At 40.8% G+C, this 17,802-nt stretch overlaps 1 protein-coding gene across 3 annotated transcripts in view; it reads right to left on the bottom strand.

The window, feature by feature from the left end:
- The window catches only part of pde3a (phosphodiesterase 3A, cGMP-inhibited), a 38,439-nt gene that overhangs the window by 6,870 nt on the left and 13,767 nt on the right, over window positions 1-17,802 (bottom strand). Inside the window, exons 2-11 of one of the 3 annotated variants that reach the window (XM_060889327.1) lie at window positions 9,306-9,557; window positions 6,761-6,918; window positions 5,508-5,569; window positions 4,457-4,691; window positions 3,924-3,997; window positions 3,051-3,232; window positions 2,746-2,883; window positions 804-915; window positions 588-701; window positions 108-307 (exon numbers count right to left, since the gene is read on the bottom strand). In XM_060889327.1, coding sequence (XP_060745310.1) covers window positions 108-307; window positions 588-701; window positions 804-915; window positions 2,746-2,883; window positions 3,051-3,232; window positions 3,924-3,997; window positions 4,457-4,691; window positions 5,508-5,569; window positions 6,761-6,918; window positions 9,306-9,557 — 1,527 coding nt within the window. Of the gene's footprint in view, window positions 1-107; window positions 308-587; window positions 702-803; window positions 916-2,745; window positions 2,884-3,050; window positions 3,233-3,923; window positions 3,998-4,456; window positions 4,692-5,507; window positions 5,570-6,760; window positions 6,922-9,305; window positions 9,558-17,802 lie in introns of all 3 variants that reach the window. The other 2 variants (XM_060889328.1, XM_060889326.1) reach the window with 2 other exon arrangements.

Consider the following 17,802-nt stretch of genomic DNA (forward strand, 5'->3'; position numbering starts at 1 on the left):
TGAACTTCTGGAATCACATCCCAGCCCTCACAGAAATATGTACTATCTAAAGTAATATGTAACTATCGTGCTCAGGAAAATACAGGTCCTTAATGTTGAGGACAGACCTGTGGAGCACTGGTGGCCACCAGGAAGGCGTTGGTTCTACCAGGATGGTCATAGTCATGCATGGCAGCTGCCACATACAGTGCCATCAGCTCCAAGGCAGGAATAAGCCCTGAAAGACAGCCATAGCCATCCTCCTTTTTAGGGTAAGTCTTAGAGAACAGATAATCCACATTCCCATGACTGACCCCACTGACACCATCTGCACAAAGAAGGAGAAAAGATTAAAAAAGGTAAAGCTAGGAAGACACCACACATCAAGCTGAATATGACTGGATTTATATAAATCACTTGTATAAGCATTCCTCACCTATTTGTGCTGCTGAGTGTGTGTGGATTACGCACAAGCTAATTAATATAAACCTTGATCACAGTGCTTTTAAATATGGAATCTAAAGATGGTCTGAAATGGAAAGTTGTCCTCCTTTGCCTTAAAATGGCTTTACAAAGTCATATCATGCTATCATGCTAATTATTCTTACCTGAGTCACTGACTGTTATAGAGTTGTGAGCCAGTAAAGGTAAGCCTGGCACAGGCTGTGTTGAAAGATACCAGACCGCATGGAGGACGTCTGTGGCATGGATCCTGTTGTGATCTAAAGCGAAAGAGAGATGAGCTACTGACCCAAGTTACCGCAGGTCTGTTTATATAAAATCAGCTCTGGTATGACTGTTAATGCCGTCTTGCTCCTACTCACATGGGATGTCCCTGTAACCGTTCTCCAAGGCATGGAAGTAATTCATGAATTCCTTCACAGGGATGTTGAAGATTTTAAAGAGTCCAGTATCTTCAAATAGCCTGTAAGACATCTACAGTACACAGGTAGAGATTGGAGACTAATCAAAACTAGCTATTATTGTTGATAGAAAGATCAGAGAAGAATATCTCCAACCTCCCACATCTCAATTCACTGAGTTGTACAATAGCACCACTGCTTGACTGAGTAGTCAGCTATTTCCAGCACATCTGTGTAGAGTGTCATGCTGGTGTGAAGTCTGTATCAGGAACAGCACCTTTGTTGCTTTTTTTTTTACACTTAATGACACCCACACGACTACCTTGTTAGCACACACTGTGGGTATATGGTAATAATAGCACCTTTCCATCAGAAGGCACAGCATGGCATAGCAGATCTATCAATCCCCAAGCTGGGAGCCGCAAGCCCATGTAGTCTCTCAAGGACAGTAATTAGGTGTGTATGCTCAGGAACACACTTCTTTTGTCATAAAAGAACTCATCTGGTCTCTGGGGAGGGAGTCCCAGTTAAGTCTGCACCAGGCTCCATGCTCGTATCACTCAGAAACATAAATAGCACGTCACTAAGAAAAAACAGGCTTGGGTTTTCTCCTGCAGTTTACACTCCTGGTAAACGTTCACATCACACTTACGTCCAACAGACAATTAAAACATCAACAATATTTTCAAGTGCCTGAAAGATACTCAATGCACACACTCACATATGAACACATGAAAGCACAAATTTGACACCATCTTAATACCAAGAGATTGCCTTGTTCAGAACATTCACACGATATCTACCCCAACATCAGTCCAGTTCTTTTACTCGGCTTGATTTGATACTGATCTCTTAATATAAAAAAATACTAAAAAAAAAAGCAATAATGAATTCAATCCATTCTTCACTGTTGTTAGAGACAGATATACTCTCTTCAGTCTGCAGCTTTAAAGCTTTAGACAGCTGCTACCATTATGCTCATGGGAATAGTGCCAAAATATTCTGTTCTTTCAGGACTTCTACTCTTTGAACAATTAAAACACACTTGTTTTCACTTATCTATGTGATGAAGTAGGTAGCTGGTCTATTTTTCATGGAAAAGACCCTCAACATTACTTTTCTACTTCTTCAAAGAGCTACGTTCACAGCATGTTTAGCATCATATCATATCCAGTCTTAGCAGGGTACACTCTTCTGCCCCCTAGTGGAATAACAGAAACTAGGTTGTGAACGTAAAGCCACAAGGATTTCCATTCATCACTGATGGACTTGGCTTTGAACTTGGGTGTCATTCTGTAGTGCAGTTCAACATGTTAAACTAGTATTTCTTTAGCATTTGCGGGAAAATGCACAGGATTTCTGCAGTGATGCAGAGTAAAAGCATGAAAATATCTGATGGGTTTATGAGACACAACAGCAACTACTAGAGAGGTTGAAATGTGGCAATAACTCCACTAGGTTTTAATGATCTGTAACAATGCATTATATCCTGCATTAATATTTGAGATGAAACTACAGGGCTCAGATTAGTTCTGGAGCAGATCCATGCTTTCCTAATAGTCTGTTACACAGCAGTTATGGTGATTATGTAGGGATGTGATAGCTCAGTGGTTAAGGTGTTGGACTACTGATTGGAAGGTCATCAGTTCAAATCCCAGGTCCACCACTGCTGGGCCCCTGAGCAAGGCCCTTAATGCTCAGTTGTATAAATTGAAATAAAATGTAAGTCACTCTGGATAAGGGTGTCTGCTAAATGACGTAAATGTATTCATTTTTACTTTGCAGATCTTTTTCTTTATTATTGTAATGATTCAGAATTTAGAGGAAGATAAACGGTGTGTTTATGCTTTATGTGCCTTTCATCCCTAGCATGGACGAGTACCTCTACCGTTACAATCCTCACCTGGCTTAGGATGTGACCACACTTCCCATTGGTTTTCTCCACCAGGTGAAATATTGGGAAGTTCCAGTTGTTGATTTGACTCATTAGAGGCTCCAGGCCCAACATCACCAGTGGCTCAGGGGCTAGAATTGGTTTGTTCTTAAAATATAAGACAGTTTTTGGGAGGTTTAGTAATTAAATACTCTACAACTTAAAAGTAAACATTAATATTTACAAATTATTTACTCATGTAAAAAAAAAAACTATACAGTTGTTACTAATAAAGTGCAAAGTGAGTTTTTTTTTGTTTTTAACAAAAGAGTCACCTCTGGTGGAATTAAGTTACGCAAGAGAAGGGTCTCTGCTTGCAATGTCCTGCAAAGATCCCGCATGTTGTAGGGCTGTTTCCGAGCTTCTCCATCCTCCTCGTTCTGTGCAAAATCACTGCTGTCACTGTGGATGGTTTCATAGGTACCGTCACAGTCAGAAGACACCAGTGCCGGATCATCTGGGTAATTCATGATAACACAGAGACAAACCATTTGTTGTTTCCTGAGATTACTGTTTGTCTAATTCCAAATCAGTGTTATAAACAGAAAACATTGCTTGTTTCTCTATAAGTGGGGTTACAGCAATCACACCAACTCAAGCAAAATAAAAAAGTTTTGTTACATCAAGATGAAGGAAATCTGTGATAAAAATAAAAGTGAATAAATTCTTACTGATCTCACATACAAAGAAAAAAATATTGATCATTTACTTCAGAATGTTGTGCTACATGCTATACGGGCATTACACCAGCTCACCACAAGAGGACGCCCTCTCCCGTGTTATGGAACGCTTACATAAAGTCCGTGTACATATACAAGCTGGATTTATCTTGAGTAGTTAGTACGTATTTTTTGTTGTCATGTATGTGTTATAATGATGACATAATGATTCGTATAAAAGTGGGACAAATACAAATCATGGTTGATTTCCATTATTTGTGTTATAAATGATTTAAAAGTGTCTGTGCTTGTTCAGCCATCACTAGACATTGTGCTTTTTACTGACTCTGAATCTGCCAGTAGAACCTAACTGATCTTTAAACACAATATAAATATAAGATGCAGGCAAAGTTCAATATTTTTTCTAGTATTGGTACTGTACAACTAATGCAGAAAAGTCAGTAAAAAAGCCCATAAAAAAGTTCCTACCTGATTGCTGAGTTTTGTCAGCTTTGTCTGGAGAATCCTGTCCATGCCACGCTTTGCTATACGGCCTTCCACAGCTGTAAGACAGCAGAACACTTGGATTTGTATAGTACAAAGACACACCTTTTTGGAGGTTTGTGATCTATTAATACATGCTTGCTAAGTAATATTTGGCCGTTGAACCGTAGTTACATCCTCTCTGGCTAACTGATCACGTTCTTGTCTCCTGTGACATGGTGTACTCGTCTTATCTGCAACAGGCATTGCAGGTCTGCTGTGTAAATCAGCAGTGCTGACAGAACTGCTCCTTTGTACCCTAGATTCATTATAGGTCAAGGGCACTAGGACACTGAGACCTTTAGACAAACACAGGCACTACACACAGAACACACACATATTGTTGGTTGTTAAGTATGTGATGTGAATTATTTACTTATTTATGTCCATTCTATTACAGTGAAGGAAAATGTAATAACATTCAGTCATTATCCAGGGGTTCACTAGAGGAGGTACTAGTGCTCAGTTAAGTGTCTTACCTGCTACAGAGTAATGGGAGAGTCCAGTGTGGCTGGAAGGCTTTGGAACTTTGGGAGTTACAGGTTAAGGTTCGGTGAAAAGTCTCTGCTGAGAGATGATTGCCCTGAAGGACCCCAGTATCAGGCAAGTCTATGGAGGGGATCTTATTGGTGGGGCTGTTCACTGAGGTTCCCTGGACTGGAGGCGAGTGGCAAGGTGAGGCCATGGGTGAATTGCTGAAGGGATGGTAACCTACTGATCAAATGAACACACTGTCTTAAATACTACACACACACACACACACACACACACACACACACACACACACACACACACACACACACAAACACACTCACACAGACACACACACACACACACACAAACACACTCACACAGACACACACACACACACACACACACACACAAACACACTCACACACACGCACACACACACACACACACACACACACTTGCACACAAACACACACAAGGACTCACACACACACTCACACTCACACACACGCACAAACACACACACTCACACACACTCACACACACTCACACACACACACACACACACACACGCACACACACGCACACACACACAAACACACTCACACACACACACAAACACACTCACACACACGCACACACACACAAATACACACACACACACTCACACACACACAAACACACACACACACACACACACACACACACACTCGCACACACACACACAAACACTCACACACACATACACACACAAACACAAACACACACACACACGCACACGTGCACACACACACAAACACACTCACACACACGAACACACAAACACACACAAACACACACACACACTCCCACACACACACAAACACACACGCAAGCACACACACACACACACACACACACACACACTCACACGCACACACACACTCCCACACACACACAAACACACACGCACACACACACACACACACAAACACACACACACACACAAACACACTCACACGCACACAAACACACACACACAAACACACACACGCACACGAACACACACACAGTGTTTACCTTGCCTGACTTTGTTGTAGAGGTAGTTGGGGGCTGAGGTGAGGTGGGAGGCAGACAAGGGCCTGCAAACAGAGACTGTAAGCAACAAACACAATTTCCACAAAAATACCATACTACAAACTGAGGAAAACAAAATCACAATCAATCAGACACACATATACACAATACCCATTGAATACATCTTCCATTTTCCACCAGGCTTGGCAGCTAGCTATGTCCCACCAAACCCCAAATCCTTGCCTCCATGTTTGGCCTTCACATAATTGTGAAATTATTGAATAGGTCATGACTAATTCATCCTTAAGTAAGGGCTGAAGAAAGAAAGATGGTTGTAGAGAAAAAGTACATAATAAAGTAGGTTTTTTTTCCAGAGATATAAACATAATACAAACTTGTTTAGGTGTAACTTAAATGACTTAACTTGTTTAGGTGGCAGCGTATTGCTAATTGCTTGGGTGAAAACTCAGTTACTGCTTTTGTGGTTAATAATAAATCTGTCTGGAAGGAACAGTATAACAACGGCATGGAACTCAAAACCTGCCAGCACAGGACTTAAGTTCTGACACTGCCTTTAGCTGGGTGCCTCAGTTAGCATAGATGTAAGTGTTTTGTAATCTCAGATGACCTATTTCACCCAACCCACTTTTGTGGATGTAAAGTCACCATATTTACATACATAAATAAATAAAGTACTTTAACTGATGACCAGCTATATTTTATCAGGAACAAATCAGAACAAACAAGTCAGTCATGGCTACTGCACTGAGCTCCAATACCAGCACACGCTTGGGAATGAGAAGTGACTGGATATCTGGTTAACACCTACACCAATGGCTATGAAAATAAACCTGCTGGTCCTTCTGCAGATTAGAAGCTATACTATTAAATAGAAAAATGGCTTATGACTTAGAACATGTGGCATCTGGAGTTTGACTTTGGCACATCTGATATAAAACCTGCACTTGGATCCGATTCCTGTTTCTAAATCTTTGTCACAACTGTTTAGGAATGCTCTTCCAACGAATAATGGAAGAGAATATCACCTTTAGATTTCCTTATTTACCTAAACTTGGCAACTATCCATTTCTATAAACACTTTAGGATATGAGTCTCTCCTGTAACATCAGTTTTGGCCTTAGTAGCCCTCTGGTCAGAGTAAGAACTAATGGCAGCAGTACTTGAAAGTCAAAGTCTTATATTATAGTTCCATATTGTAGGGGAGAACAAGATCTCAGCACAAACTATGTTAGTACCTGCTGGAGGGACTGTCATGAACGGGTTTGATGGTGGAACTGTGGTCTCGCCTGACCAGGCTTGGCTCAATGGTGGGAAGCCCTGTGGCAGATGTGGTAGTCGTCCAGGAAGAGGAAATGCGCCGAAGTGGCCCAGAAGGCAAACTCCGTCTAGAACGCTGCTGGAAGAGAAATAAGTAAAATTTATTCAGCAGCTGCTTGATAAAACCTGGTATCTGATAAAAAAAAATGTATCAGTTATGTTAAATGAGATAGATTGCTAGAATTTGTCTACAAAACATAAGACGCTCCATAGCTGAGGTCTGGTGTCTTTAACAAGCTGGTCATACAACATTGTGAACACTTGAGCCAGCACTATTTCATTTTGATGTTATTTGTAAAGCATATGGTCAGTCAGCAATAACTTTTAATCCTAAGAGGCTTTGTGTTTAGCTGGAGGGCTGCTGCAGAACATCAACCTGAGATGTAGGACATCATTAATAAATGTTGATTTTTATCTCGTTGCTACCTTGTCAAGGTTCTGATGTTTCCATCCATCTGGGCAGGCTTTCCACAAGACTGTGAGGATTTGTGTTCATTCAGCTACAAGAGCATTAATAAGATCAGACACTGATCTTGGGATGTTGTTTAGACTCCAGTTCCAGCTCATGTTCCCGAAGGCTGCCTGATCCATCCTGATGCCCCACTTCTGCTACCACATCCCAAAGAGTGCTAACATTCCCCACAGCATTACACCACCTCCAAAAGCCTGGACTGATGACACAAGGCACGTTGGGTCCATGGATTCAGGCTGTTGGTGCCAAATTATGACCCTGCCATCAATGTGCCTCAGAAGTAATCCAGATTCATCAGAACAAACTAAGATTTTCAATCTCCATCTGTCCAGATTTGGTGAGTCTGTGCTCGGTGCAGCCTCGGCTTTCTGTTCTCGGTGAACCTTGGTTTGATGATCTTTGGGCTCACTGTCTCTGGTTCACTGGTTCTTCTACCTTAGAGCACTGCTGGTAGGTACTAACCACTACATACCTGGAACACCCCATAAGTCCTGCTGTTCTGAATATCCTCTGACCCAGTTCTTCAGACATCACAATTTGACCCTGTCAAAGTTCTTGCTTAGATCCTTGCCCATTTTTCCTGCTTCCAAAATAACATGTTTGAGAACTGACCATTCAGTTGCCATCCCTTAACAAGTGCCATCATAACAAATGAATGAATGGTATTAACTTGACCTGTCGGTGGTTTTTAATGCTATGGGAGAAATTTTTTTGGTCTTTACACTTGGTGATACGTTTTTGGATTTAAAGTCAATCTCGGAATCACGCCAGCGGCCAACAGACAGCGGGTTTATAAACCATTTTTAGATGCAGGTCTGACTTAACAGATAGGTGTTGACCCCAGAGCAGGTATTTGCCATACTGAGTCTCATGTGCATTATAGATTTCTAATAGGTGAACATACTACAAGCTAAATTAAGAAATGCTTCCAATATCTCAACAAACACTACTTTTGTACAGCTACCTGCATTTCACAATTCAGGATGTAAACCACCATGAATGTAAAAACAGCTTCTGCTCTTTGCAACCTATTGACTGTAGTTCTCAAGTACATTGATTCCAAAGTTTTTACCCTGTTTCCTCCCAAGATGTCCATGCTGACACAGCTGCAGAGATGACAGATAAAACAGTTCTTAAGGATCCAGGCATGTTCATGTTTTTCTTCACTCTGACTGCCAAAACATCACCTTAAATTCATCCTAGATTTAAAAGCTTAACTGTCTGAGGACCTTGGGAAGCCGGATGACTAGCAGTGGTCTGCTTAAGATCAGTGTTCGGTGCTGTGTGACATACTTAAAGGTCTGGTTTAATGAAAAGGATTTAATAAACATCTTAGTTTGCTGGATTTACTGTAGCATACGGAGCAGAGATTGAAAGCCATTTGATCATACTGTATGACTATATAGCAATTCTATTCACCATTGCTAAATTCTTTAATAGTGTAAGTCCCTACCCACGTCATTAGAGGCTATACTATTTCTCTGATGAGAAACAGGACATGTATTTGTGTAGCTGTGTATGTCAGAGAGAGAGAGGAGAACAGTAGCCTACAGTAAGTTAGCTGTTTTTTTGCCCCTATTTTGCTCCTACTTTGACATCTTCAAATTCACTACCATCAGCCAGATAGGGTGAAGGTTAATCCTCAGAGACATGTGATGCTAGCCAAACTCTTCTTTTCAAACAGCTGCTCAAAGGAAAGCACCAACACCCCTCTTCTACACCCATGAGCTTACAAATGCCATTGACTGGCCAATTTTGCTGTGACATCATTGGGATTCCAACGGATGATCTCCCAATGATAGAGCAATCACTGTTTATTTCCAGTCATTCAGGAGCTCCCAGCTGTAAGCATTTTAATTCAGCAGAGTCTCTATTCCTTTGTATGAATGGAACACTTTTTCCACTTGCAAAACAAAATTCTATCTATTTAATTTCAGCTTATGGGACACATACACAGCTCAGCCCATTTAAGATGCTGCATGAGGTCCTACCTTAGGGATTGCCCTCTCAAGACCCTCCTCAAAGTCAGTGCAGGGGTGTCCATCAGTGGAAATCAGCAGAGGGTTGATGCGTAAGCGGTGGTGCAGCGGCTGAAAGGTGAGTTGTGTATTGAGCAGTTTACTAACAGCTCTCAATGAGCTGCAGGTGTTTGGAGGCAGTGATGGGTCAGCCAGGAGGTCTGAGATCAGTCCATGGGCTTCACCCATCACTGCAATGTCCACCATCACACTGGTGCCTGAGGACTATAGAGACAGAGACAGAGAGAGCAAAAAGTCATTTAAATACATTTCCCTAAAGTCAGGTCACTGATCTCAAAACAATTAACACTGTCATCTGAACACTTTGTAAATGGGTGTCAATTTCATACAGAAACATAATTTTCACAAAAAGGTCTTCAGTGCTTTCAAATGGTGTACAGTAACCTGACCAGAAATGGAACATATAAGGGAAAAATGCATTGTCCTGTTTACTCTAGATGATTTTGCAGGTGGAGCTACAGTACATATTTTGAGTGGCTTCAATCTTAACAAAACAACAACAAGAACAATAAAAACAACGAGACAGGAGGAAGAAATGTGAACACAGTTAGTGGGACATCGGGGAGGCCAAAGCACCATCTGCTGCAACTTCAACCACTGGTGGCACACAATGCTGTCTTGAGGCCATACAACACCAATACAAAAGAAATCTTCAACAAATTTCCACCACAAAAAAAAAATGCTGTGATTCATTATGCAGTAAAAGGGAACTGTGTGGCCAAGATAAGAGTGGGTTTAGCTGGCTGTGTTAATTGTTTTAAGAGCAGTCAGACTATTTAATTTGGATTCATTTGGAGACACGTGTAAAATCGATCGAGAGAAGCTTATGAAAGAGAAATCAGTTATGCAACAGTTCATTAAAAAAGGAGACAAGGACGCAAGTCAAATTTGGGAAAGAACTCCAAAGCTGCAGATGCTTTCTGGGCACTTAAAGCTAAGAGAAAATGCCTCGAAAAAATGTTTACTGCCATGGTATCAGCACTTCTCTTTAGTCAGAACCACCACCACCCAACCCCACATCCACCCCCCATTCTCTCTATCTTTACACATCCAAGAATCCTTTAAAACTGACATCCTACTTTGTGCCCAACTTTCAGACACAGGCATCATGTGCCTCACACCACACCAGCTAAGGGCACTACCCCTCCTAGCCACCAGAGGTGTTTCTGTCCTGACTGGTGCTATAGTTATATACAGTATATGGTTTTACTTCCTGGAAAATATAGAAATCAGAGTCTATTTCCAGACTCAAAGTTTACCCTGTAGCTGACCTGTTTCCCTGCAATATATTGTTATGTATTATATCTGAATTTTGATTGTGTGTATTGAATCATTTTTGTGTGACACATGCCTGGATCCTGTATACTGCTAACTCCTCAGGCTACTGTATATAGACCCTCAGGCTAAACTCTTGTTATCAATGCTTTCTTCTTTCTTCGTCTATTATACGTATATACAGTAAAAAATTAGAATGACCGTAAAGAAAGACAATAAATTACACCTCAGCAGTACGGAAATACACTTGATTCCTTTTGTTTCTTCTATCAGCATTCGGCCACATGGGCTTCCTAATGCTTGATCTGTCTGTCTGAGTCTGATATACCCTGCCCGATCCTATTACTCGTGACAGCTGAATGACATCCTGATGAAGAGCTTTAGCTTAATGCAAATGCATTATCCTCTTGCTCCTTATCTTCTACAGTGGCTTGCGTTTTATATTTATATTTAAGTGACGCTAACCCTTTATCATGAAGGATGAAACAATGGTGAAATAACTTCACATCATTAATGTCACAGTAACATCAGTGAGAAAGAGGAAGAAAGTTTGTTTTCTTCTGGTGAGAGTGAGTCTCAACCAAATGATAGTCTGTGGGCAATAATAGATATTTTATCTGTAATATTTGAGACGATACAGCCACTGTCATTTATGTCACTTCACTTGAACACTACAGTATGTGACCTGCTACTGTCAGACAACACTGTAGCCAAATGGCTGCAAATAACAAATGAAGCGTATAGTCACAGAGATGCTAGTACATAACACTAGACTTGTACTAAAGCATAACAGAAAAACAAGTAGTTTCCTAAATAATTTATTTGCTATTTAAATGTAGCTGCTTAAGCACCAACAGTATAACTTCCCTTCTGCTAACAGGAATCTTACTGTGGTGTTAATGCACAAGAATGCAATCCTTGATGGAAGAATCCTTGATTTGGGCTGGAGACTCCCATCAGGAGATCAAGGGAGGGAACACTTGTTTATACCATTCAAAACGCTCTTCTTACTAGCTGTGCAACTTTCCTATTACCTTTCTCCATGTTATATTAAACGACTGGAGATCTCTGTACCTCCCAGTGTAGCACTAAAACACCTATATGTATTTGAGGACCGTTTTGCTTTGCCACAGTAATCTCTGCTACTGTTTGAAGAAGACAGTCCTTGTCTCGCCTTGTGTACAGTCATTTCAGAATACACTTCCAAAGCATCTCGGATCAGTTCATTGTAATTAAATCTCTGCATTATTTTCAATCAGCTTGTTCAATGCCTATACCTCAACCTGCAGAAGAAGGTGTTCTCATGAGAAGAGCACTGCTGTGGCACTGAACCCTGCTGCTCTGTAATGCAGCCAAATAATAAAGCAACTTTAAGGCTATACCTGCTGAAAAATCCAGCATAAACCAGCATGAATTCCATGCTGGCCCAGGCTGGTTTTTACTGGTTCATGCTGGTATAGTGCTGGTATAATGCTGGTCAGTGCTGGTATAGTGCAGGTATAGCTGGGTGGCCAGCATAGTCATGGTGTTATCAAGCAAAACAGGACTGGTGTAGCTGGTTAACCAGTATGATCTTTCTGGAATGAGCTTTATGGGAACAAGCTTTATTTTTGCTTGTGTATGTAACACATTAATATAAAATTAAAACACAATATATTGGAATATATTTAATTATAATTGTGTTATTTCTTTTGCTCCCTCTTTTGAATAAAGAACTGAAATAACAAAGCTCAAAAAGCTTTGAATAACAAAGAATAAAAACATTTAAAAATCGTTCGTTAGGGATTAAAGTGTCTCCACAAATGCTTTCGACTACATTATATACCTTACAGTGTTTATCGAAATTAGTATAAGTGCACGAGTTCCAGATCATCATGTTTTTCACCGTAATTAGGATTTTGTTTTGGGGTAAATAAAAAGCTTCCGCTTCTACATGACAAATCTGCTGATCACTGGGAATCAGAATGATTGCATACGTGAGGTACCTGGATGACGGTTGCACGGCAGTTGTTTCAACTAGCGAAATTAAGGACTTTAACTACGACATGTTTGACCAAACTCAGGTTTATTGGGTACGATGGAAGCAAGACTTCTTCAGGGCACAAATACTAATGCTTAAAGGTATGTAACTTAAGCAGTAGCTGTTTTATCGTAACTCGTTCACTGCACAATATAAACAAATGAGTGATATATCGTTTTGTTTCTTATTTTGTTTCTATAATTTTTACAGAGAATAAAGAAGACATAGAGCAGGAGTTGTCTAAAGACAAACGACTCCGGGTAGCACCTCTTAAATACACATGGTCATCGCCACCACATACTACTTGTTACTCGCTAAGAGAGCGGAAGCTAAGAACAAAAAATGTGTGTTGTAAAGGTTATATTGTGTAATGTTATTTGTGCACGTGTGTATATATATTAAGTTTGTAAGTTTGGAAGCAAAAAAAAAAATCGGAAGCTGTGTATATATATATATATATATATATATATATATATATATATATATATATATATATATATATATATATATATATATATATATATACACAGCTTCCGATTTTTGTACAGAGTACTTGGGAGTACATGGTTTACGGTCCCAGAAAATGATTTCATTAAATGTTCCTCAAGCTAGGACAGAGTTGTTCAAAAAGGCTTTTATGTTTTTTGCACCTTCAACTTGGAATGACCTACAGAAATCACTACAGCTACAGTGTCTAATTTCCTTAACTGATTTTAAACATTATTCACACTTGTCCATTCACACTTGCAAATGTTTTAATTAATGGCACTTTTATTTAAATTGAAATGCACTTGAGTTGTCTGATAAATGATAGGAATATCTAGAATGTTTTTCTTTATTAAAAAGTGAATTACAATTCTCTAGAAAATTGTCTTGGTCTTTATTTAACTATGAATATGCACTAAGAAATGTGATATATAACAAATGGGTTTTGTTGTGGTCTTGCTGGGATTATACTAGCTTCATAGACAGCATATGTTGACCGGCACACCAGCATCCCAGGCTCTTTGGCCAGCACACCAGCATCCCAGGCAGGTCGGCCAGCACACCAGCAACCAGCACCTAATGCTGGACCAGCATACCACCATCCCAAGCTGGCCCCAGCATGCAAAACATAACTTATGCTGGATCAGCAATGCTGTTTTTTTTAGCAGGGATACCTTTCATCTGCTCAGCAAAGCTAAACTTTTCACACGATCACACAATTATTCCTTCCTGTTTATTTAAAAATAATATTGTGTAATCAAGCAAAATGTCTGTTGTATCTAAAAGAGCATGAATGACGCTTTCTTTGATACAACATTCAAATCTGAATCATTTTTCTGTAGAACAGAAACCATGGCCAGAGACATTATTATAAATTAACAGCAATGAAGCAGCCCTTCAGGCCTTGAGACAATCAAATAATGATTAATAAACAACATGAACATTGGTTAACAGAACTGAACAAAAACCACCACCAGCATTCTGTTCACTCCGTAAGATTCCTCTGAAAATAGTTCAGTAATTACGACAGTTAAGGCTCTGGGGTGCTGGTCAAAAGGTCAGGGGTTCAATTCCCAGTACTGCCAAGATACCAGTCTCCACGGCCTTTGATTTGCTTAGAGGAACCATTGCTTTCACCAGCTTGACCAGTGCAACATATACTGTACCATCTGGTGTGCATATGTAAGGGTACAAAAGAGAATAGGACTTTATTACCCATGGTGCTAATTATACATATTTAGTGATACTTTGCTTGTCTAATAGTCCTATAGGTTTTTATGCTGTTGTGTACTGGCTTCATTTTAAGGGAGAAAAGTATTCCACAGCTTAAACACCACAGCTCAAATCTCACTTGAGGGGGTGTCTTTGAATCCTGAGATAGGTTCAAGCTGCAGAAGTGAACTGCTCTGTGGTAGACAGGGTATTACTTGCCATCGAGGTGCTACGGAAGGAGAAAAGACAAATGGAGGCAAGGTGCCTCAACACACAGCAAGACTGCACCCCTGTTTTTTCATCAATTTCATCCGACCATTTCTTGGTAAAAACCTGTGTCATTTCAACTCAGGCCTCACATGCAAAATGACATTATCATGTACATACACACATGTTATACCTGTGCAAATCCATTCCCTAACCTACACATGCCCAACAAACCCTGGCCTCATGGGGCTACAGACAGTTTGCCAGTTTCCGAAGGTAACCATAGACACTGGTGACTTTTCCAAAGCTATAACACTACCAAGAAGGTAAATAGTTGCCCATTTAATTTGAAATCATATTCATAGAGGTATAAACTTAAGGCATTTTAAAAACTTTAATTTCTTACAATCTGAATTAGCATCCACTATTGCATATTTTACACGAAATCATTTTAATAATCTGTACACCATAATACAAACGAATATGATCCATGGCAGCCAAAATCTCTAGTGAACTTGAAATTCTTTGCATTTTTAGCATGGATGACAGACAGGCAGTGATAATGTGTTAGTGATGAAACATGCGGCTTAGTGGTTAGCACGTTCGCCTCACACCTCCAGGGTTGGGGGTTTGATTCCCGCCTCCACCTTGTGTGTGTGTGGAGTTTGCATGTTCTCCCCGTGCCTCGGGGGTTTCCTCCGGGTACTCCGGTTTCCTCCTCCGGTCCAAAGACATGCATGGTAGGTTGATTGGCATCTCTGGAAAATTGTCCGTAGTGTGTGATTGCGTGAGTGAATGAGAGTGTGTGTGTGCCCTGCGATGGGTTGGCACTCCGTCCAGGGTGTATCCTGCCTTGATGCCTGATGACGCCTGAGATAGGCACAGGCTCCCCGTGACCCGAGGTAGTTCGGATAAGCGGTAGAAGATGAGTGAGTGAGAGAAAATGAGCATTTCTTAATAGAAATAATGAAGACAGATAGATAGACATACTGTATGTGCGTATCACACTTGGCTAAACCTTGTGCAGTTGAGAGCAGAGAAACAACAAAAGCAGTCCCATGGGGATATTGACTTCCTCATAGCTGCTTTTTCTCACCTCTTAGGTGACCATATGGTTGTGAACATTCCGGCTCTCTCAAACCCGTGCCGGACCACCCAGCATTGTATATCGACATCATTACGAGCTCAGGCCATAAATATGGTATGCTACGTTGACAAGTTTGCCTCATGCTCATGAAAAGGTGAATTGTTGGAGCTTCGGTTCCTTGTGTTTCCATGTGTGCCCATTTAAGTCTATTTAATCTAAACAACTCCAACACCTCCCTTCGCTTGGCCGGCTTGCCGTTAAAATGTCAAGAAAAACACGGCAGTTTCTTAACGTTGGACAAGGGTTGAACTGAAGCTAGCAAATTATGCATCACATTTATTCTTCTATCCCTAACAACACTACCCTTTACAAATCAAGTAAGGACAACATGTTCAGTCAAACTGCTCTTAGTCTATTAAAAGACTTTGCCTCTTTTCTTTCACTCTTAGTCACTCTGTGCCTCACTACTACTTCTCTCTCTCTCTCTCTCTCCTCCCTCCCCTTGCCCTTGTTTCTCTCTAGGCTGCTTCGAGGTGGTGAGTGAGAGGGGGCGTGGACAACAGCATCAACTCATGCAGTGTATGTGCTCCTGCAGCAGGACCTTGTAAGGAATAGAAGCTTTGCTGAGCCTGGATGAGAAGAGACTGGCCGTCACATTAGAGTCACGTTTGACATCTAAGTGGCTGTGGGCCAAGCGAGTGCAGTTTCTTCAGATGCTCAGCCACAATGGTTTTTACGCGGGTCCTGACCTTATGAGTGTAATAAAAACAACATACAGTGTTTTAATCAACCTGAAAACCAACAAGCAGGCAGTTTTACAACACACTGCACATAGCCCCAGTGCATGTCCCCAATCAGCACAGGGTAACATGCTCCTGAAACACTCATCCGTGCTGTTTCATTTCCAGGCTGCACAAAGGCAGCTCAAATGAGCGAGATTATTTTTAGATCTAAAAATAATCTATCTAAAAGTGATCATTTATCTAAAAGCAATCTAAGTGGCAGCACAGGTGAAAAAATCCATTTCTCTAAAATCATTCATGATATGTTTTAAAGTAAAGTACTCGGGGCTTGTCACGTTGCACAGTTGATCTCGTTTTATCTTGTAATGTTGTAGGACGGGCAGACTTGCATTTCATGAAAAGTCAGGACTTGTGGTTGAAAGGTCACAGCTCTTTCCGCTGTAACATCCGGCTTTAAACCAGACTAAGAACACAGTGTAAGAGACTGTGACTAGATTGTGTATGTGGTGAAGGATAAAACTTTTCACAGATACACAAGGAATAAAACAGTATAAGGCATGTTGTTATTGCAGACTAATCCACAGACCTGAAGATGAATAGCCTGGTTTATATTGGATGCTTGAATGTTCTTGCAGAAAGAGCAGCAATGCACTCGCATCTCTGCCCATCAACTTTCATTGTCATGAGTAACGTTTAGGAAATCCAAAAGACACATAACATACCTTTTATTATATATGAAGGCTGAAGGATTGAAGTTGAAGCACTGCAAAATCGTTAAGACGCATTTGACAACAGGTCAATCCAGATTTCCATCAGGACCCCATCTGTAAATTATGTACTGTAGGCTTGTGCCCCTAATTTGGGAACCACTGGCTCCCTGTTGGCTTTGTGCCATGACCTGTGCTGCTATTAACTACTGAAATCTCATGTCAGATACTGGGGAATGACCATTCTACAAGTCTTCTGCATGCCCTCAAGGCATGACAGGCAGGATGAGGATGAAATGACCAAGCATCTTATCACTTCTGGAGGAAGTGCAGCACCACAGATTCTCTTATTCTCCCTTTGAAGTACTGAAGCCTCTAAGGGTTTGGACTGTCTGTCCCTGTTTCTGAAGGGTTGTGGATACTCTTTCTCCCCATTTGGAAGCACAGAAGATGTTCTTTCTTCACCTGTTAGATCACAGATGCTCTCTCTCACCCTGTGAAAGATCACAGACACTCCTGCTCAGTCGTACTCAGTCTGTGTCACTCCCAATCATTCTCCCACATGGACAACAGCCCTTCTCTCTATCACCCTCTTGGTCCATAACCTCTTAATCACTCCCCCCATTATCCCAACCCCTTTCCCCAATCATTCAACAACCCCTTCCTCTTCACTCAGTTACCCCAACCACCATCACTAATCTCAAACCTCCAC

The sequence above is a fragment of the Tachysurus vachellii genome, chromosome 16 (assembly GCF_030014155.1).
Source record: "Tachysurus vachellii isolate PV-2020 chromosome 16, HZAU_Pvac_v1, whole genome shotgun sequence".
NCBI lineage: Eukaryota > Metazoa > Chordata > Actinopteri > Siluriformes > Bagridae > Tachysurus > Tachysurus vachellii.